The sequence below is a fragment of the Coregonus lavaretus genome (assembly GCF_964263955.1).
Source record: "Coregonus lavaretus genome assembly, chromosome: 22".
NCBI classification, from domain to species: domain Eukaryota; kingdom Metazoa; phylum Chordata; class Actinopteri; order Salmoniformes; family Salmonidae; genus Coregonus; species Coregonus lavaretus.
The window spans coordinates 42,310,896-42,333,879 of NC_140009.1; the positions used below are offsets into that span (position 1 = coordinate 42,310,896).

Consider the following 22,984-nt stretch of genomic DNA (forward strand, 5'->3'; position numbering starts at 1 on the left):
TATTTTCCCATTCACTTTTCCTATTGTAAACGAGTGAGATAGATGAATGGCAGATGTGGAGGATGCATACAAGCTAATGTGGATGGAGAAGGAAATGCATTGCTTTACAATGTACCCTTTCCATGCATACTAAATGTTTGCACTTTTGGTGACTTGACCTACATTGCATACTCTATGAATATAACCATGGCTTAGCTTTCAAATGGTATGTCACATTCTATTTTCTGACAACAAAAAAGTTTGTTAAATGGGAAATCATGCACATGATACATATTCTGTAACTGACAAGTTATTACACTTTTCAGATGTTTCAATGATGTGGCAACAAAGTCATAGTAAAATAGAATCACTCCCACTGATGCTTATCTGGGCTAGACAAAAAAACAAAATCTTGTGACTACGTGGATGCATAAAAATGTTTGGGCGTACTGTGGGGATTCGGACGGTTAAAGGAACACAAACATGATCAAATTGTCCATTTGCGCACCACCACAATTTGTCCACACCTTCTGATTACCGTTTATCGGGCAATCTAAAGTTAACTACGCCTTTTTTCGCTAAGCATTAGCAAATAGTGGTTAGCTCCTCTCCTCAGAGAGATCACTGACACCGTCAATACAGGAGGAAAATACAGTGAGACGCTCCGCTGATAGATATTACACCTTGCCGGTCGCCATGGACTTGTCATTTCCATCCTAATGAGTGTGATATCAGCCTTTCTTGGGAGTAGAACTAGGTCTGGCATATTGATTAAGGAGCGATACACTCTATAAATCGGTAACACTTTGGCAGAATGAGCTATCGATCGACAATGTGTGGGTGTGACATCGTTAGCGCCTCGCCACCGCTGACACAAACGGATGTTTGTGATGCATTTCGTCATTGCGTGATGTGGCGTGCTGCAAATGTACTGTACAGAGAATGTATTGTAGTGCTAATAGCGTGATTTCACGTTTCCATTTCATGGATGGCAGCGACTGTTAATGTTGGTGTTTGTGTGACGAGAAAGAAGCAACACAGCTCTAGATTTTATATGAGCACATTGTTTCATATCCAAAAGTCCTCCTCAATTTCAAGTGTGCCTCCTAAATGGGTTGAAGAGGGGTGAGGTGGTATAGGAGGGGAACAGGAGAAAGGGGGAAGAAGAGGGGGGTCGTAGGGTACTTACAGGGGCAGTTGGCTCCCTCAGGGCTGCTGGAGGCCGTCTTGCCATCGGGACAACAGCCAAATGGGGTGTTGTCACACGACGAGCGGTCCTCCGCCATGGGGATGGTGGTGGCTGCGGCTGTGGGGTCTAGGGGAAAGAGAGGAGGGTTCATAAAGATTCATAAAACCTCATAATGCTTCATAACACTTGTAACACATCTAAAATCTGGCGGTGGTGGCCGCAGCCTAGGGAACAAGGGGTGAGAGAGGAAAAGGTTCATAATGCTTTATAGCGCATTGTAATGCTTCATAACACTTCATAATACCTTCTTAACCCCAACCTCAGAGAGCTGCATCTGGAACTCATCTCCATAATGAGAGCCATACTGTAGTAGCTACATAATGGGCTACATACCGTTATAATGGCACTAAGTACTTTGTGATGAGGGCTGGTAAATAACCACGGAAACAGCTAATCTCTTCCACTGATTGGGCGACTGCTATCTGCAAATGTCCACTGATTGGCAGATGGCTATCTCCAAAGACTTTGTCCCAGAGAACATTGCCTTTGCTATAAATCTAGGAGTACCCTGACGTTATCTCCAATGGGGTAAAGTGGCTACTCTCACAGTACACCAGGGAATGGCCTGCACCCGTTTCTCTCTTACGGGGATAGGTCCCTCTGTGGAGCAGCTTAACAGTCACCCTATGATTAGAAATGATCGTAGAGCAAACAACCGTGGCTTGCTGAATAAGTCGTAAAGACGTCAAATGGGGACGGTTGTCTCTTCAAGGACTCTCTCTCGTCACCCCGTGAGCGAAACACCCGCCGCTAGGACAGGTGTCTGTGGAGAAACAGGGATTGGGAGGAAGGGAGGGATAGAGGAGGGAGGGGAGTGTTGGCGTCTACAGGGCATCTGTTGGCCCATGGATTTACGAACGACAGCGATTGAGTTGGGAGGATGGCGGGGTAGGGAGGTGTGCTATGACTCAGGGACTATGTATTGCTCCATTGAGAGGCAAACACACATCTACCCAACCACAACCAGAACCATCCCCCTGTTTACACACACACAGACCTAGACACGGAGGTGACCCAGGTCTCCTTGGCAGACAGGTCATGTGCGCTCCGGTCCGCTGGTGACAAGAGAATAAATCTGCGAGGGGGAAAAGCGACTGAGGAAGCACTGAGGCTCGTGTTCCATCAATTCAGGAGCGTCAAAGCAAGCTGTTGGGTGACTGGAAGGGTCACAGAGCTTTGGAATGGTCAAAAAAAAAGCTGATTGAAAAGGGTTAGTCTACAGGTCTCTGGAGTGTGGTGCTTGGTGGAGTGGTTTAGCTATAAGGCCACAATGCCGTGGAGGGATTTTACTGTGTAGAGCGAGAGTTGTGTTCCGTATCACTATGTTGCAATGACAAGGTAAGAGATATTCTTATCAAGCTATCAACTCAGCCTTGAAACAACCCCCCAACATAAGCCAATAATCTCATCACCTTTCGGTTTTCCATTTCTACAAAATCAGTTATGTGGGGAGAGAAACGCTTCAAATATGAAAATAGCTTCATATTTTCACAGAATGGAGGATTCTGTGACAACAGTCTTGCGTTTTGAATACATTCTTGTATTTCTCTGCTTAACATTTGGATTAACCTTAACTGAATGTAAAGGACACTTTGAAAACACACCTCTGTTGTGGTGACATAACATCAGATAATGACATGTATAACATCAAACAATGACATGTTTAAATGGTGTATGATGTAGCAATGACATATCAAACCATGAGTCAGTTCAGAGGCCCATATTCAACCTAGGGATGTGCACGGTTATTAGAATTTTCAAATATCCGAATGGACGTTAGTATTCAAATACTTGTCTGCGTATTCATTTTTGCGATAGAAAAAGTATAGCCTAATTTAAGCCTATTTTAACCTGATTTAACACTGAAAAGGCTTTAAATTAAATTAAAATATCCATGTGACATTGTTACATACAAGGATATACCATGACATTTCAAATGATTAATTTAATAAAACTTCTCAATGTAGTTTTTATGATGCTCCATAAAAAAGACTGGTAGCTTTTGTTGTTTATGTTGACCACAGTAGTGGTGCGTGGGTAATATCACCAGGGAATCCAAGCCAGAAAAAATAAATCCCTATTACAGCCTATGTGTTGTGATAATTGCATTGTTTGCTCTATAACCTGGTAGTTTATATGCCTTGACATCGCGATATACTGTATAGGCCTAAGGCCGAGACAATAAGAATACATTTATTTCATTACAAAACTGGAGAAGTCCACAAAACATATTGCATGTAACAAACAGTTACATGACCTACAGCATGGTCAAGCAAGTTTCCGACATTATTCGGACTACTAAACAACTATTGATTTAGAACCATGGAGAGTTACCGCAAGTCGCAAAGAAAACAGGTGCTACCTCCACTATTCCAGCACCATTTAAACTTCAACATTTCAACATCTAATCATCTACGCTTAGGCTAATACAGTGACAACTAAAAGATACCAAAAACGATTTGGTCCAATCAACGTAAGTTAAATATGATGTGGCTGTCCATGGTACTGATTTCTTTGTGTGTGCGTGCGTGCAAGTAGAAAAAAAAACATGTTGACTCAGCCTACTGGTAGAGAAACGCAAATGTCATCCTCCTCTTTCATGTTGCCTAAACGGTCTATGACTCTGTCACACAGTACACACTTTTAGTTTTTGTTGTCCTAGGCTACCTGGCTAAAATGCTTGCTCGCTAGCCTAACTTCCTTTCATGGGCAACACTGCGGCAGGCCAGCTAGTTAACATTAGCATACTACATCTAGCTACATGTTGAACTTCCATTCTCTCAGGCCAGGGGCAGAATGTATGAATTTATGGACCCTATACCATTATCGTTAACATTGTACTCAGCTGTTGGTGTTCAGGAGCTTCAACATTTGTCAGGACGAAAAGGAAAATACTTTTCTCAAAGGAGTGGAAGTTGTACTGAAGGCCATTTGGAAAATGTGGATCAGAATCGCAGTTATAATCATTGGCCAGTACGGAGAATTAAGTAAAACCACAAGTCCAAATCCCTATCTCTATCCATGGTCAATTTAGGAAAGGGCTGATTTTAGCTAGATAGCCACCAGAGGACAATGACACAACGAGATGAAACAATTCAAGTTTCTTTCTGTCAATGACGTTTGGCTTCTGATGTGATTGGTCTGAAGCTAAATCCAATCCAATTTTGGGTGCGCCAGGACCATTCACAGCTGAGCTCACTCAGTTTAGCTCAACGCTGATTGGCTATTTTTCATATATTTTTTATCAAGGGAGGAGCTCGCTGGCTTCTCTGGCATTCAATGTTACGGGCGGCAACAATGTCATACTCTTTTTGACCAGACAGCATCAGATAGATACGCTACACATACTGAGACTGAGGGGCGCTGTTTTGTTCGCTCGGATGCTTTCTCCGATGATATACATTCAGCCTCTTGCGAATTGAAGGAAATTTATGAAACACAGAGAGACGAAAGATACATTATTTTGTATGTTTTTTTCTTGGTAAATTGCCTTGCTTCCCTTGGCATCCATGAATACACACCACTGGTAGGCCAATCAAAGCGGCAAAGAGGCTCAATGTGTATAATGTCTATAATTCAACCCTCCCCTGACCCCCACTGACCTCTGACCCTTGACCCCCTGTAGAGCAGCATTATGGGTTATGAAGTGAAAGAGCTTTGATTTACCAACTGGCTCCTCTCCGCTCGCCTCCAGGACTCTGACGCCGCTACCCTCTTCCTCCTCCTCCACCTGGTCGTCTCCGCTGGGCTCGCCGCTCCCTGAGTCCTCGAAAGCTGCAGGGGAGGAGCCAGGGCTGGTGTGGCTGGGTAGGCGGGTGGTGGTGGAGTGAGGTGTGTGGTGGGGGGTGGTGACGGGGCGGTTGGTGGTGAGCGCTCTCTCAGTGTCCATGGGGGGCGGCAGGGCCTCCACGAATGAGGCTGGTGGCCCCTCGGTTTCATCGTCATCCCAGGGAGAGCGTGATGTGCCATGACGCGGCGAAGTGAGCCTGACGTGGGAGGTGGAGGGGGTGGTGGCTTTTGAGCGGGGGGTGGGGGGGTAAGGGGTGGGTCGGCCGGCTGGCTCGGTGATGCTTTCTGCATGGGGAGGGAAGGGAGGAGGAGAGGAAGCAAGGAATGGATGAATGGGTAAGCAAAGATGAAAATCATATTTTGTTTTCTCCCTATAGCCCCCATTTCGATTGTACACCTTTACCTCATACTACTGCTGTACCCCTTATGGTTGTCTTGCGTGTTCTGGTCACGTCAAGCACCTGAGCACACAATTCTGACCGACACACAAGAGCAGAGACCAGACTCATTGCAATAATAATAAATAATATGCCATTTAGCAGACGCTTTTATCCAAAGCGACTTACAGTCATGCGTGCATACATTATTTTTTTGTGTATGGGTGGTCCCGGGGATCGAACCCACTACCCTGGCGTTACAAGCGCCATTCTCTACCAGCTGAGCTACAGAGGACCACAATATGAAATATAAATCTAAAATAGAATTGAAACCCTATGCACATAGGAACGGAAAACCTGGATGAAATCTTTGAACCCCTTATGACTCACGAAGCAAAACACGGCATGAAAATAAGAACATCTTACACTGAAGTATGCCAAAGGATGTTATACTGTAGAGTTCAACTGCACTGAAGTCTGTTTGTGTACAGAGAAGAAGAATGTGCCCTATATAGGGTTAAGCTGCACTGCAGTTGCACTGGTGTGTGTGTGTAGGTGTTGGGGTGTGTGTGTCTTTGTGAGGCATGTGTGTTTGTTCAGTGTGTCTGTGTGTATATGTGTCGGCATTGGTGTGTGTCTGTGGGTATGAATTATATATACATATTCATACGTTGCCCTCCTGTAGCGGAGCTTTAATCACAGACAGTCAGAGCCTCTGGTGATGAATGATAATATACATGGGGCAGGAAAAGCACGGTTTAACTCCAGCTTCAAAGACTCCAGACTCGGCTCACAGCCGCACAAGCATCCGTCAACTCCGCCGCGAAAGGCAGCCTTGTCAACACAGTCACACACGCCATCCAAAAAACACTCTCAGAAATCCTTTCCTTGCCGTCGCCAGAGAGGAGGACCCGCTTTTCTTTCAGCAGAGACCGCCATTACCCATGCAAGGCTTTGGTACAAAGACAAAAATGTATCAGATAAAACCGATAAAATAGGAGAAGCGAGTCAAGAGCTGTAGGGAATGGAGACACTTCATAAGTGTAGCTGCTAGGATGGCGGCGAGCCTGCCAGGCAGAGGTGTAGTCCAGGGTATACGCTGGTATACGGCGTATACCTACTTATTTTTCAGTCAGCATTGCGTATACCCAGTGGTGTAGTGGAGGGTATACGCAGGTATACGCAGTATGCCCACTTATTTTTCAGTGGGCATTTCGTACACTCACTTCTTAATCCCCACTGATGTGTATCAAAGTAGTGTGGTGGAGGTATACGCCATCTCAATTAATAAGGCTGATGGAACTGATCAGAATGTTTAGCTTAAAATGTTGACAAACTATTATTTCTCCACATTTTACGCGCAGCAATGTGCACACGGCGGAAGGCCTACGCGTGAACGTTCTAACACGCGATTGCGGAATAAACACCGTTCTAAAAATGCGCACCGCACATACGAGTGGTTTCATGGACAGAGATGGAAATATCCGTTAGAAATGTAGAAAGAGGTGGGATTTAAAGATGCAACAACTGTAATGTGTTGCTAATATGACTATGCCTTTGGCTGCTAGACAATGAAAGAAAGTTGAACAGGAGAACGCATAATGAGTATGTCTTTATAAAAATAATTGCCTCCACGTTTCTATGGTGGGATTTTGGCTATAGGCTACTACTTTGAAGCTAGGTAAGACATGCATCACATAATGAAGTAAAACGTTCAGGTGTCAAATAATTAAGGAACAGGAAAAATATAGCACTGCTAATGATAGGTCTAACTGTCTTCTGGTAGATGGAAAGGCTTTCCCAAAAATCTCCTTTATTAAATGTTAACTAGCTACAAAGTAGCCTATGCCTACCTGTCAGAATGATATGATGATTATTTGTATCAATCTAGTGTCCTTTTTTTTTTTGCGTACTCCATCTCATGTGCAACAGAAACACCACTAACCAAACAAAAGTGCCTGCACACTTGAATTAAAGGACAACTACACTCAAAAATCAAAATTTCTTCAAAAGTGGTCTCCTGATGTTGTTCAAGCATTGTTATGGACTTAGAATATACAATTGTGATTTTCTTCTGTAAAAAAAACTGTGAGAGCAAAAACCTGAAAAAATGGGGGAAAATCTGAAACCTTTGAATTTCTGACTCATTCAGAGTGTATGTCACTGTTTTTCATAGAACTTTTCACACAGGGCGCCTTTCCTTCGCCGGGCGGGCCATTTGGACATTTCTTGGCAAAATTAGAGTATACCCACTTCTCCAGGCAAAATTAGAGTATACCCACTTCTCCAGGCAAAATTAGAGTATACCCACTTCTCCAGGCAAAATTAGAGTATACCCACTTCTCCAGGCAAAATTAGAGTATACCCACTTCTCCAGGCACCACTACACCACTGCTGCCAGGCGTGACAAAATAACGACGCTCCTACTTTACCCCAGCCGTTGTGTGTGCAGGGCAAAATAAAAACCTCCTACGGTTTATTATTTCCGTCTCATTGGAATTCGGCTAACATTATGTGTAGGATTTAATTGCACAATAATAATCTCCTATTTGATCGGCAATTACGCCGTGAAGTGTGAAATGTGATACCTTGATGAAGAACTGGATGTTATCAGCCAGGCAGGCACCCCACTATCTCCCACCCTGCTAGGCTCCAGAGGAGGGGAGGCAGAGGAGCCAGCCTGCAGAGATACAATATGTCAGTTTAGCCCCAGAGTGCATCTAGCGATTGCTATCACCGTGAGCGAGGCGGTGGCATACTTTGCTTTTCCTCTTGACTACACCTGTCACTCAAGTGCCAAGCCTTGCGTCGGCGGAGCCAGGGGAGTGAGTGTCTGGGATCCGGCCGGGAGTCCTTCGGCGGCAAACGCTCGAAGAGGGGTGGGTGGGTAAAATAATAAAAAAACAGAGACAGAAAGAAGGGTAGGACAACTGGCAGCGCAGTCAGTTCAGTGGAAGCTTTCCTTAATCAGGTTTAACGCTCCATTTGCTTTTTTCCCGGTTATATCGACGGGCGGGCAGGGAGAGAAATCATTGTCATCTTCACTTGTCTGGGCTGTGTAGTTATCTTTGAAAGGCGGTTATTAAGATTGTTTGCAGTGTCTGCCATGCTCAGTGGGGAGGAGGAATCAGATATTGGAAAGACGAGAGGAAAAAGGGAAAGAGAAAATTGAAGAGAGGATGAAAAACGGGCGAGGGAGAAAGAGAGCACGAAAGAGAGACAAAATAAGAGTCAGAGTGCTTGTCCCTTAGCATGGGCGGAGAGATGGGTCAGATCACAAGTTCACAGCCATTTGATGTAGTTTCTGCAGAACTTGCTTCAGTGTGAAGCTATTAGCACTGATGTACAATAAGGTGTGAGAGTTACATCAGATCAAATAGGCTTGTCCTTGGAGCTACTTCGGTATGAGTTTGGATCGGATCAATATTTATTAACATTAGCCATTAGCGACTATGCTTTCTGTAGGAATGGCAAAGGCCCTCAGTAGTGGTTCTGCGCTAGCTGTTAGCATTGAAGTTATTTCTGTAATTTTTATTAAGAGCTGCATCAGATCAGCGGGAGGCGAGGAGCGGCGGCGGGGGGAGGATGTTGGAACGCTAATTTGCACCCAGTCACACGTGAAATGAGCTCGATCTAACCCCCAACCTGGGGGAGGATGAGGAGCCCGCTACCTACGGCGCGACCGCATCTGGGGGAAGAAATTAAAAGAACTGCTGTGACAAGTCGGAGGCCTGTTGTGTTCGTCTGGCTTCCCCTTGGGCTCAAAGAAAGCGAGCGAGAGAGAGAGAGCAGTCCCTGCTACAACTCTTTGTCCCTCCGAATGAAGCTCCACACTAAGTAAGGTCTTACATACTACCCATGTCTCCATCGTCAGGCAACAGAGAATGAGTCTGGAGTGAATTTCACTGGTAACCGACGGTGTCAGATCGCTAATCACCAGATCAAAGTGCTGTCGGGCTCTCATAGAGCAAATTAATCTTACTCCTGCGCAGGGGCGCAACTTTGGTTTTAGAAGTGGGGGGGACATAATTATTATAATACTTTTTTTATCCAGTCGGCTAAACACTCCAACAGAAGGGGATGGAAGGTACCCACTAGAGGTCTTCCGGGTCCCATAGACCCAAAATTCTGAGATCCGACCCGGGACCCGAGCGGGTCTGGCTCCAAAATTCTGACTTTTCTCTCAGATCTGGGTTGGGTCTGATAGAATTGCCATGGGTCTCAGGTATGTGCAATTAAAATGGATTTACCAACTGGACCCGATTGGACACGTCCCTCTGTTAATTTAATGTGTGCGGTGATGAGAACTGTGTGAAAGCTTGTTATCTGTGTCAGCCAATTGCAACTCAATGAAACATATAGCTTACAGTGCCTTGCAAAAGTATTCATCCCCCATGGTGTTTTTCCTATTTTGTTGCATTACAACCTGTAATTTAAATTGATTTTTATTTGGATTTCATGTAAAGGACATACACAAAATAGTGCAAATTGGTGAAGTAAAATGAAAAAAATAAATAACGGAAAAGTGGTGCATGCATATGTATTCCCCCACTTTGCTATGAAGCCCCTAAATAAGATCTGTTACAACCAGTTACCTTCAGAAGTCACATAATTAGTGAAATAAAGTCCACCTGTGTGTAATCTAAGTGTCACATGATCTCAGTATATATACACCTGTTCTGAAAGGCCCCAGAGTCTGCAACACCACTAAGCAAGGGGCACCACCAAACATCCCACGGAGCACCATTAAATTCATTATTAAAAAATGGAAAGAATATGGCACCACAACAAACCTGCCAAGAGAGGGCCACCCACCAAAACTCACGGACCAGGCAAGGAGGGCATTAATCAGAGAGGCAACAAAGAGACCAAAGATAACCCTGAAGGAGCTGCAAAGCTCCACAGCGGAGATTGGAATATCTGTCAATAGGACCACTTTAAGCTGTACACTCCACAGAGCTGGGCTTTACGGAAGAGTGGCCAGAAAAAAGCCATTGCTTAAAGAAAGAAATAAGCAAACACTTTTGGTGTTTGCCAAACGCCATGTGGGAGACTCCCCAAACATATGGAAGATGAGACTAAAATTGAGCTTTTTGGCCATCAAGGAAAACGCTATGTCTGGCGCAAACCCAACACCTCTCATCACCCTGAGAACACCATCCCCACAGTGAAGCATGGTGGTGGCAGCATCATGCTGTGGGGATGTTTTTCATCGGCAGGGACTGGGAAACTGGTCAGAATTGAAGGAATGATAGATGGTGCTCTAAAAAAGTATTGACTTTGGGGGGGTTGAATAGTTATGCACGCTGAAGTTTTCTGTTTTTTTGTCTTATTTCTTATTTGTTTCACAATAAAAAAATATTTTGCATCTTCAAAGTGGTAGGCATGTTGTGTAAATCAATGATACAAAACCCCAAAGAATCAATTTTAATTCCAGGTTGTATGGCAACAAAATAGGAAAAATGCCAAGGGGGGTGAATACTTTCGCAAGCCACTGTATGTCCAGCTGAAACTGTCTCCAGCCGCTCACCTCACGTGAGCCTGCTGCTGAGGAGAGAGAGTGAGTGAAAGGAGTCTTGGCTACTGTTGATTGCGAAGATATAGGCATTGTTCACTGAAGTAAAAGGAAAGATAGAGGAGAAAGAGTATAGTGAAAAGAAGCCGACAAGGGGAATGTCCTCGGGGACAAGTTTTAATATTGTAGTGGACAAAGATGAGAAGAAGAACGTTGGCGTGGCCAACTCGCTATCTAGGTTTGATGCAATTTTCTAACTTAAAAAATACATATATTTATTATCATTTGTTTTATCATTATTATTGTATATCATTATTATTTTAGGCCTATTTAAAAATCTAAAGCAGTTAATTAAAATATGCAAAAAGTGTTTTGTTTCTTTTTGTCTAGACATTTTCGTTGGCTAAATTAAGTTTTAACTGTCTTTTTAATTTTGTGCTCCGTATTTATTTTAAGATACTGTAGGTTGAAAATAGGCCTGTTGTAAAATAAATATAATTAGCCTATTGCTGTCTTTTGTGGGGTAGGCCTGTAGGCAGTCGCCTTTGTTTAATCGTTGCAATTCAGGCCTATCTGTTCAAAACTTTTGTAAAGATTTAAACCAGTTCTTTAAATATGCAACAATTGTTTTGTTTCATTGTTGAGCCATTTTCATTGGGCAAATTAAGTACCAATTGTAATGTTGTGTTTGCCTAATATAGGGCTAATTGCACTCAAACCATACTCAGGGGCGCATGCAATAAAATGCAAATTAATTACTTAAAAATCATAGAATGTGATTTTCTGGATTTTTGTTTTAGATTCCGTCTCTCACAGTTGAAATGTACCTATGATAAAAATTACAGACCTCTACGTGCTTTGTAAGTAGGAAAACCTGCAAAATCGGCAGTGTATCAAATACTTGTTCTCCCCACTGTGTATATATATATATACACTGCTCAAAAAAATAAAGGAAACACTTAAACAACACAATGTAACTCCAAGTCAATCACACTTCTGTGAAATCAAACTGTCCACTTAGGAAGCAACACTGATTGACAATAAATGTCACATGCTGTTGTGCAAATGGATAGACAACAGGTGGAAATTATAGGCAATTAGCAAGACACCCCCAATAAAGAAGTGGTTCTGCAGGTGGTGACCACAGACCACTTCTCAGTTCCTATGCTTCCTGGCTGATGTTTTGGTCACTTTTGAATGCTGGCGGTGCTTTCACTCTAGTGGTAGCATGAGACGGAGTCTACAACCCACACAAGTGGCTCAGGTAGTGCAGCTCATCCAGGATGGCACATCAATGCCAGCTGTGGCAAGAAGGTTTGCTGTGTCTGTCAGCGTAGTGTCCAGAGAATGGAGGCGCTACCAGGAGACAGGCCAGTACATCAGGAGACGTGGAGGAGGCCGTAGGAGGGCAACAACCCAGCAGCAGGACCGCTACCTCCGCCTTTGTGCAAGGAGGAGCAGGAGGAGCACTGCCAGAGCCCTACAAAATGACCTCCAGCAGGCCACAAATGTGCATGTGTCTGCTCAAACGGTCAGAAACAGACTCCATGAGGGTGGAATGAGGGCCTGACGTCCACAGGTGGGGGTTGTGCTTACAGCCCAACACCGTGCAGGACGTTTGGCATTTGCCAGAGAACACCAAGATTGGCAAATTCGCCACTGGCGCCCTGTGCTCTTCACAGATGAAAGCAGGTTCACACTGAGCACGTGACAGACGTGACAGAGTCTGGAGACGCCGTGGAGAACGTTCTGCTGCCTGCAACATCCTCCAGCATGACCGGTTTGGCGGTGGGTCAGTCATGGTGTGGGGTGGCATTTCTTTGGGGGGCCGCACAGCCCTCCATGTGCTCGCCAGAGGTAGCCTGACTGCCATTAGGTACCGCGATGAGATCCTCAGACCCCTTGTGAGACCATATGCTGGTGCGGTTGGCCCTGGGTTCCTCCTAATGCAAGACAATGCTAGACCTCATGTGGCTGGAGTGTGTCAGCAGTTCCTGCAAGAGGAAGGCATTGATGCTATGGACTGGCCCGCCCGTTCCCCAGACCTGAATCCAATTGAGCACATCTGGGACATCATGTCTCGCTCCATCCACCAACGCCACGTTGCACCACAGACTGTCCAGGAGTTGGCGGATGCTTTAGTCCAGGTCTGGGAGGAGATCCCTCAGGAGACCATCTGCCACCTCATCAGGAGCATGCCCAGGCGTTGTAGGGAGGTCATACAGGCACGTGGAGGCCACACACACTACTGAGCCTCATTTTGACTTGCTTTAAGGACATTACATCAAAGTTGGATCAGCCTGTAGTGTAGTTTTCCTCTTTAATTTTGAGGGTGACTCCAAATCCAGACCTCCATGGGTTGATACATTTGATTTCCATTGATAATTTTTGTGTGATTTTGTTGTCAGCACATTCAACTATGTAAAGAAAAAAGTATTTAATAAGATTATTTCATTCATTCAGATCTAGGATGTGTTGTTTAAGTGTTCCCTTTATTTTTTGAGCAGTGTATATATATATATTAATATCATACAGTGGACACCTAAGCCTATAGGCCTATCTATATCCATGCAATGCCATGATGCATTTAGTGCTCAAATCTCCAACAGCTGAACCATGAGGTGGACAATTATTGTTTTAGGAAAGTAAAAACCAATCAAACAATAGGCTCTAAAGCTTAGAATATGCTATAAATAAAATATATATATATTTTTTAAGGAAACGTAAATTTGGCCAATAGCCTATCGCTCGTTTATTGATGGCGCTGGCAGAGCCCAGTCGGAGGTTTCTTTCTCTCTCTCTTTCTACTCTAAGATCTGAACGGGTCTCTCGGATCCAAACCAGCACGGGTCTGTTTAGGTCCGTATTTCCACAGGCCTTTTCAGAACGGGTCTGACTGTCCTCAGGTCCATTCGGAACGGGTCTCCGTTAAAAAAGAAGAAGAATCAGGTCGGGTGGGAAAGCCACAGATCCATTTCAGAATGGGTCCAACTTTTTGGACCCGTGAAGCCGTCTACCCACAACCTCCATTCCAAACCAGGTATCAGAAGGCTTACTCTTCCCCCCATTCTCAAGTATCTCGCCAATCGCTCCTCTGATAGCTGAACAGTGGTGCTCATCCAGCTAAAAGCTGTGAAGGGGATTGAAGGATTCCCCACCGAGAATTTGGGAGCTAAACCTCCCTAATCCGCACAGGGGGGCAGGGAATCAAACAGTAAAATGTCACCCCTTTATGGGGGATTCAGTGGCTCAGACTGCAGCCAAACAGTAGTTTATCTATCTCAAGGGGAGCATCTCAGGCCTCATTTCTCTCCCAAGACTTAGTTTTTCCTCTTCCTCGATCCGAAGCAGGGAGGATGATGGTAAATTATTACCTCAACTACCTCAACTAGCCGGTGCCCCCGCACATTGACTCTGCAACGGTACCCCCCTGTATATATAGCCTCCCTACTGTCACTTTATTTTACTGTATATATAGCCTCCCTACTGTCACTTTATTTTACTTCTGCTCTTTTTTTCTCAACACTTTTTTTGTTGTTGTTTTATTCTTACTTTTTTTGTTTAAAATAAATGCACTGTTGGTTAAGGGCTGTAAGTAAGCATTTCACTGTAATGTCTGCACCTGTTGTATTCGGCGCATGTGACCAATAAAATTTGATTTGATTTGATTTTTTTTTTTTTATCCTAAGCTGTCGTCGTGTGGGCTCACAGGTATGTTGACGCCACGCCAGCTGCTCGTTATTCCCACAAGAAAACTTGTGCTTTACTGCAAATTCTTGGCATATAGAGCCCCCATACACTACAATACAAACCCTTGACGATATCTGGTACAGTCAGTCTCAAAAATGGTTTACTACAGTAATGTATAAAGTAAAGTTTCTATACTTTAAGTATAGCCATGCAGGCTATCCATAGACAAACCTGGGTGAAAGACACAGTGAAGCAATACTGCACCAACCACAAAGAGGACACAACCCATATCCCCTTGTCCCCTTGACAAGGAGCCAGATAGATAGAGAGAGGACAGTTGGTCTTTCCAACGCCTGTGGCATTATTCATTATCTTTTGATATGGGCCTGACAACAGGAGTTGGACATCCCCTAGTATGATGTATGGAGGTCAGACGGGGCTCACCTGTGCACTGGCCAAAGTGTTCCACTGTGATATGCTTGTCCTGCCTACAGGCAATGGTGCTCAGCTGGCACTGGTCAGCGTAGGTCACCCCATCAGAGCCACACACCTGCTCAGGAAAAAAGAGAGAAACAGGCTAGGATCACAACTCATTAACTTTATGCCGATCTCAAGCTCAATAGTTCCAGATACTGTGTTCTGAATTCTGTGATGAATTTCTGACAGTATAGACTGATTGGTCATAGAGAAGATAATGTAGAGGCCCACCTTGGTCTTGTTCTTCTCGTCACAGTCGGGCGAGGGGCATTCACAGTGGGCTTGACTGTTAACCTCAACACAAGACGCGCCAAACTTGCAGTCCAGCTCATCACATGAGGTTGGGGCATCAGCACCTGGGATGGGAATGAAGGGGTTCAAATCAACTCATGGGTCAATGGATACCATCACTGTCCATTCATATGAATGTGTATTCCTGGTCCAAATCATGATGCTGACATTAGCATGTGAGTTTGGTGCTCTTAACTGCTCTTAACCCTAGTTGATAATCACCATAATAATCTATATGCACAGTACTACTTCCACATACAGTGAGGTCCAAAAGTATTGGGACAGTGACAAATGTTGTTGTTTTGGCTCTGTGCTCCAGCACTTTGGATTTGAAGTGATACAATGACTGTGCGGTTAAGGTGCAGACGGTCAGCTTTAATTTGAGGGTATTTTCATCCATATCGGGTAAACTGTTTAGAAATTACAGCACTTTTTTTACATAGTCCCCTCCATTTTAAGGGGACCAAAAGTATTGGGACAAATTCACTTATATGTGTATTAAAAAGTAAAGTATTTGGTCCAATATTCGTAGCACGTAATGACTACATCAAGCTTGTGACTCTACACATTTGTTGGATGCATTTGCAGTTTGTTTTGGTTGTGTTTTAGATTATTTTGTGCCCAACACAAATTAATGGTAAATAATGTATTGTGTCAATTTGGAGTCACTATTGTAAATAAGAATAGAATATGTTTTGAAATACTCCTACATTAATGTGGATGCTACCATGATTACGGATAGTCCTGAATGAATCGTCAATAATGATGAGTGAGAAAGTTACATAAGCACAAATATTCCCCTCTGAGAAGTTAGCATGTCTTGGGGGTATGATATTTATGTGTCTGTAACTTTCTCACTAATCATTATTCACACAGTCATTGTATCATTTCAAATCCAGTGCTGGAGTACAGAGCCAAAACAACAAAACATTTATCACTGTCCCAATACTTTTGGAACTCACTATATAGAAACATGAGTAGGTTGTGCAGATGAATAGTTGTTACGCTTTCCATACAGGATTATATTAATGATTAATCTTTAGTATAAATTAAACATGTGGACTCTTTTCAAGACAATAAATAAATAAGGATTTGATCTCATTCCGTCATGTTTTTTTCGTCAGGCGCCTCCGCAGCACTGATCACTGGTACTTTAACCAAGGAACCTGTTTGAAGCGTTGATGCACAATGCCACTGGGTTGCATCAGCAGTAGCAACAGGGGCTTGTGCTAAGAATCATTGCCATGAGCCCTTGAGGCATCGAGTGTGGGCTCTCCTCTCTGTACTGACATCACAGCGGTGCAGAGAGCCTCCTCTCGGCTTTCATGTGCCCCCCCCCCCCCCCCCACTTTGTGCTGGGACTATTGACTTCATTAAGCACTTGACTTCCTGTCAATAGCTGACGGAAAGTCAACTGGAGTTGTGTGTATTCATTAGGTTAGGTTGCCATTCATCCAGACATTAGAATGGAGGGCTAAATTAATGGATACTGGATAAATTGCCCAAATATTTGATTAGGTACACCCATCTAGTACCGGGTCGGACCCCCCTTTGCTTCCAGAACAGTCTAAATTCTTTGGGGAATGGATTCTGCAAAGTGTGGCGGTCAACCATTGCTCAATTGGTATCAAGAGACCTAACGTTGACATCAGGCAGGTTGGAGCCATCAGCATGACGCAACCAGGCAATGTTTTTCCACTCCTAAATTGTCCAGTGTTGGTGATCGCGTGCCCACTGGAGCTGCTTCTTCTTCTTTTTAACTGATAGGAGTGGAACCCGGTGTGGTCGTCTGCTGCATTATAGGTACTGAAACCGGTGCGCCTGGCACCGACGATCACACCATGCTCAAAGTTGCTTAGATCACTCGTTTTGCAGATTCTAACATTAAATTGAACAGTAACTGAATGCCTCAATGCCGGTCTGCCTGCTTTATATAACAAACCATGGCCATGTGACTCAATGTCTGTAGGAGTGAACCATTTTCGTGAATGGGGTGGTGTACCTAATAAACTAGTTAACATGATATTTCCCATTCTGATTAGTTTTTCCTTCAGATAACACAATGAAAAATGACAGCTACAACAACAGCTATTGTACTGCAGCCGCTTCTACAGTTTCTGCTACTTCTTAATGCTGATAAAACAGGTGGCTTAGAGAAAAGGCCATTGAGTTCATGAATTCACTGCTGCAAGGCCGCTCCCTGGATGAGAGGAGTGACAGGGACTAGACGAGAACCGAGGGTTTGCCATGCTCTGTCGGTGGCGCGGCGAGTTAGCAGGTGGCGCACATCAGTCAGCAGGGGCCTCCCCGTACCTGTGTCGCAGCCATTCATGCCCATCTTGCTGCCGTCGGGGCACACATTGCACTTCATGCCCTTCACTCCAGTCTTGCAGGAGCACAGACCTGACATCTGCTCGCAGTCGTCCCTCACCGAGCCCACTGCGTCACAGTTACATGCTGGAACACAGAGGGAGAGAAAGAAAGAGAGGAAGGGAGATATAAATAGGGAGGAGGAGGGAATGGAGGAAGAGAGACAGGGAGAGAGATGGAAACACAAAAGGGTAAGTGGTACTTAATGACATACAGTGAATAACAATCCACCTGTTCACCACAATGCAAGATAAAGGATATTGATTATCCAGCTTAACTCTTTCCCTAAAACTCTACAAGATTCTCCATTGGGCTTTTCAGTTCGGAACTAGGCTTAATCTGTGTCATAGAAACCAGCCCCTCACACACACACACTCAGGCCGCCTCAGAAGTGAACCCTAGGTTGATGTAAATCTCAGCGCCTCTGTGTCGGGGGCTGGAGTCAGGGATAGTTCAGGCAGAGGCCAGCCAGACAGTCCTGAGGTGAGAGGGTAGATGGGCCAACAAGATCACAGAGAGCCTCCAGCCCCCAAGGAACAACATCAACCCCATCAAGGTCCTGGAATCAATGTTTCCCCCTGCTGAACTCTGCACTGATGTGTGTACGGTTTGCTTGTCCGTAGGTAAACCTCACATGTCAGGCCACAGTGGAGACCGATAAAAGCTCCTGCTGTGGATTAAATAGCTTGGCGGGTCTTATACTGTATTGCCAAGAACTCTTTTCACAAGTAATCTGGTAGTCCGCGTCAAAAAGGATTATGGACACACAGCCACACAAAATAATTGAGTCAATGTCAAGTGCAACTTTTGACAGCTTTGACAAAGCTCTGATTCTTGGGTCTCTGTTTTTTTTAAAGGACACAAAATGAGTCAAATATATATATATTTTTTTATCACCTACTGACGGCCTTGGCTGCAACAATAAGCATTAATTTTTCAACTTAATCTCTTTTTATTTTATTTTACCTTTATTCAACTAGGCAAGTCAGTTAAGAACAAATTCTTATTTACAATGACGGCCTACACCGGCCAAACTCGGACGACGCTGGGCCAATTGTGCGCCGCCCTACGGGACTCCCAATCACGGCCAGTTGTGATACAGCCTGGAATCGAACCAGGGGTTCTGTAGTGACGCTTCAAGCACTGAGATGCAGTGCCTTAGACCACTGTGCCACTCGGGAGCCCAGCTCTTTACAGCCAAGTGCTACTCTTAACTAATATAACCAATATATGCCATTAAGCCGAAGCTTTTATCCAAAGCGTCTTACAGAAGGGCATACATTTTCGTATTGCCAGCCCCAGCGGGAGCCAATGATCCTTGAATTACAAGCGCCATAGTCTTCTAACTGTACTACACAGGAACATTGCTAAATTTGAGCTGGATCCTGCCGGAAGAGGATCCGGCACCTCTCCATTTTGGACTGTTTCATTATGAAACAAATTTGGCCAGATAAATAATAAATAATTGTCACTTTTTGCAATGTGAACATTCTAATAAAAGCAAATCAAAGTTCATTCGAGTTTCCCCCTTGTTAATTCGGGCTTATGGTTTGCGTAACATTGCAACCTACACTGAACAAAAATATAAACGCAACATGGAACAATTTCAAAAACTTTACTGAGTTACAATTCATGTAAGGAATTCAGTCAATTGAAATAAATTCATTAAGCCCTAACCTATGGATTTCACATGACTGGGAACACAGATACAGTGCCTTTGGAAAGTATTTTCAACATTTTGATAGGTTACAGCCTTATTCTAAAATTGATTAAATAGTTTTCCCCCCACTCTAATCAATCTACACACATCACCCCATAATGACAAAGCAAAAACAGGTTTTATAAATGTTTGCTAATTTATTAAAAATAAAAACCGGAAATATTACATTTACATAAGTAGTCAGACCCTTTACTTAGTACTTTGTTGAAGCTCCTTTGGGTATGACGCTACAAGCTTGGCACACCTGTATTTGGGGAGTTTCTCCCATTCTTCTCTGCAGATCCTCTCAAGCTCTGTCAGGTTGGATGGGGAGCAATGCTGCACAGCTATTTTCAGGTCTCTCCAGAGTTGTTTGACCGGGTTCCAGTCCGGGCCACTCAAGGATATTCAGAGACTTGTCCTGAAGCCACTCCTGCGTTGTCTTGGCTGTGTGCTTAGGGTCGTTGTCCTGTTGGAAGGGCAGTCTGAGGTCCTAAACGCTCTGGAGCAGGTTTTCATCAAGGATCTCTATGTACTTTGCTCCATTAATCTTTCACTTGATCCTGACTAGTCTCCCAGTCCCTGCCACTGAAAAACATCCCCACAGCATCATGCTGCCACCACCATGCTTCACCCGTAGGGATGGTGCCAGGTTTCCTCCAGACATGACGATTGGCATTCAGGCCAAAGTGTTCAATGTTGGTTTCATCAGACCAGAGAATCTTGTTTCTCATGTCTTTAGGTGCCTTTTGGCAAACTACAAGCGGGCTGTCATGTGCCTTTTACTAAGGAGTAGCTTCTGTCTGGCCACTCTACCATAAAGGCCTGATTTGTGCAGTGCTGCTGAGATGGTTGTCCTTCTGGAAGGTTCTCCCATCTACACAGAGGAACTCTAGAGCTCTGTCAGAGTGACCATCGGGTTCTTGGTCACCTCCCTGACCAAGGCCCTTCTCCCCAGATTGCTCAGTTTGACCGGGCGGCCAGCTCTAGGAAGAGTTTTGGTGGTTCCAAACTTCTTCCATTTAAGAATGATGGAGGCCACTGTGTTCTTGGGGACCTTTAATGCTGCAGACATTTTTTGGTACCCTTCCCCAGATCTGTGCCTCGACACAATCCTGTATCGGAGCTCTAAGGAAAATTCCTTAGGAGCATTTGTTTAAGCTCCTGAAACATGGGACCAACACTTTACATGTTGCATTTATATTTTTGTTCAGTGTATGTTTGAGACCAACACGTGGCTGTGTGAGAAGCGTGGCTGTATCTCTCACAGAACTAGAATGAGATTAACTTTCTATGAGCTCTCTCCCTCTCTCTGCTCTGATAGACATGAGCCTGCAACTCTAATCTCTTCAGTGTTGCACTTCATCATTGATATCGTTATAGAATCATAGCCGCGGGAAGGGTGCTGGAGGTGCCGCAGCACCCCTGATAAATTGAAATAAATTTGCCAAAATTACTGCTGTCTGTTCAGAAACAAATTAAATAATTCAGAATAGCCTACCACACCATGCGAATGCCTATAATTTAGCCACAGAGGATCAATAGCTTCTTTTAAAAAATAGCCTAGCTGTGGATTTTGTGTAGCCCAATAACAAAGCATAGCCTACAGTCGGGAACGCGCGGCAAATCTGTCAGTGAACAGCATGCAGACAAAACAGGCCTTTATTTCATATACAATCGCGGGAAAACACAGGTTAGAAAGCAAATGGTTACTGCTGAAAAGAGAAGACTAATCGGTCTGCTGTAGGCTACCAAATAGTGTTTTACAAAGTAAAACAAGAGACAGATAGGCTTCTGGCATGAACGCATCGGCCATCACCGGCGAGTGAGGTGCGCATCATTGGGCGAGTCAGTGAAACTGGAAAGCATTTTTAGGACTGACATTTTCTCCTCATATTTTATGTAGCCTACAATATGTGTCTCCACACACCTAGGCTATTGATGGATGCAAGACAAGGTCGTTTTTAGTGATCTCAGATTTTCAGTGTCAAAGTAGCCCGTCATTTAGATCATTTGTGCGGTATTAAAGATTCTGCCAAAGTCTCCAGTCATGTAAAATGTGCAGAATTGCATGAAATGCATTTATAAAAGGCCACATTTTTCCCGGACCTTAGGCTACTAATTATGTTCCCCATGTGAGCAACTTCTGTAAGCGCCTCTACTCTGGATAAGAATGACTAAAATGTAAATGTAATACTCTACTGCTCTATGCCACTATGCAAATATGATGATATACATGCAATGCTTTATTATAAAGGTACCTCAGAGCTCCCCAGGTCACCCCCCTCTCGCACTCACTTTTTGTTTCCCGGCACCTCCCGATTTACCAATTAAGCACTGCACAGGACCAAAACTCTTCTGTTCCCTACGTCAGGACAGTTAATGTGAAGAAAACAGATGGAGAAAGTGGCGAAGTAGGAGGAGGTCTCTTACGTGTGCAGCCGCTCAAGTTCTCTGTGACGATGCCGCGGAAGTTCCAGAAGCCTGGATCGCAACGGTCACACTTCTGTCCCCCGACGCCGGGCTTGCAGGAGCACTGGCCGCTGGACGGGTCACACGTCCCCTTGTAGGAGCCATACGGGTTACACTGGCACGTACCTGGGGACACACCAAGGACAGGACTGATTGGATGATTTCATTAATTACATAATTATACACAGCTACAACATCAAAGCAACAGCAGACCCTCTCCAGTCTGAGTCAATGCCAGAGGGGGATCAGATGGTTTCCCAGACACTGTTTAAGCTTAGTCCAGGATTAAAAAGATGTTCAATTGCATATATCAACTGAAAGCAGTGGAGGCTGTTGAGGGGAGGACGGCTCATAATAATGGCTGGAATGGAGTTTAATGGCTTGAATGGAGTGAATGGAATGGTATCAAACACGTGTTTGATACCATTCCATATACTTCATTCCAGCCATTATTATGAGCCGTCCTCCCCTCAGCAGCCTCCACTGACTGAAATAGCTTTTAGTCCAGGACTAGACTTGAATCTGTGTCTTGGAAACCAGCCCTATATGTAGACCTTTAGATATCACTTTATATGCATGTTTTCCTTTCCAGCAAATGTACGCTAGGCTGTTTGTGTGCATCTGATCAATAAGTTAATACCATTGTGAGGGATATAATACAAGGGGTCAGAGGTGAGAGGTCAGATGTCAGATGTCAGGTAAGAGGTCGGCACACTTACTGGTGCATCCAGCGAGTCCCACACCAAGGGCCGCCGTCTTATTGTCGCGGCAACAACCGTAGACTGACTGACTGCAGCGTTGTGGTGCTGTCAGCTCCGGCAGAGAGGTGGCTGAAATCGCTGATGAGGAGATGGGACCGAGGATGGAACAAAAGAGGGAGAGAAGAAAAGATAAAACAAACTTTTTAGAGTGACAGTGAAGGCTCTTTTAAAAGGAATTAGAAGACACAATCTCTGAACAACATGCAACTTCTAGCGAACAAAGAGGTTCACCTCGAGGGCCAGAGGTGAAAAGCTGGCATCTGGCTTCTACATAACAATTCTACTTTCCCAATCCTGACAACGGCTCAAAATCAG

General features: G+C 44.3%; 1 protein-coding gene across 4 annotated transcripts in view; it reads right to left on the reverse strand.

The window, feature by feature from the left end:
- Positions 1-22,984, reverse strand: part of LOC311149766 (agrin-like) — a 403,861-nt gene that overhangs the window by 50,255 nt on the left and 330,622 nt on the right. For 3 of the 4 annotated variants that reach the window (XM_084186988.1, XM_084186991.1, XM_084186989.1), the window contains 7 exons: positions 22,628-22,747; positions 21,870-22,034; positions 17,681-17,824; positions 15,308-15,432; positions 15,044-15,149; positions 4,895-5,302; positions 1,169-1,294 (listed from right to left, as the gene is read on the reverse strand). In XM_084186988.1, coding sequence (XP_084043114.1) covers positions 1,169-1,294; positions 4,895-5,302; positions 15,044-15,149; positions 15,308-15,432; positions 17,681-17,824; positions 21,870-22,034; positions 22,628-22,747 — 1,194 coding nt within the window. The remainder of the gene's footprint in view (positions 1-1,168; positions 1,295-4,894; positions 5,303-15,043; positions 15,150-15,307; positions 15,433-17,680; positions 17,825-21,869; positions 22,035-22,627; positions 22,748-22,984) is intronic. The other variant, XM_084186990.1, reaches the window with a different exon arrangement.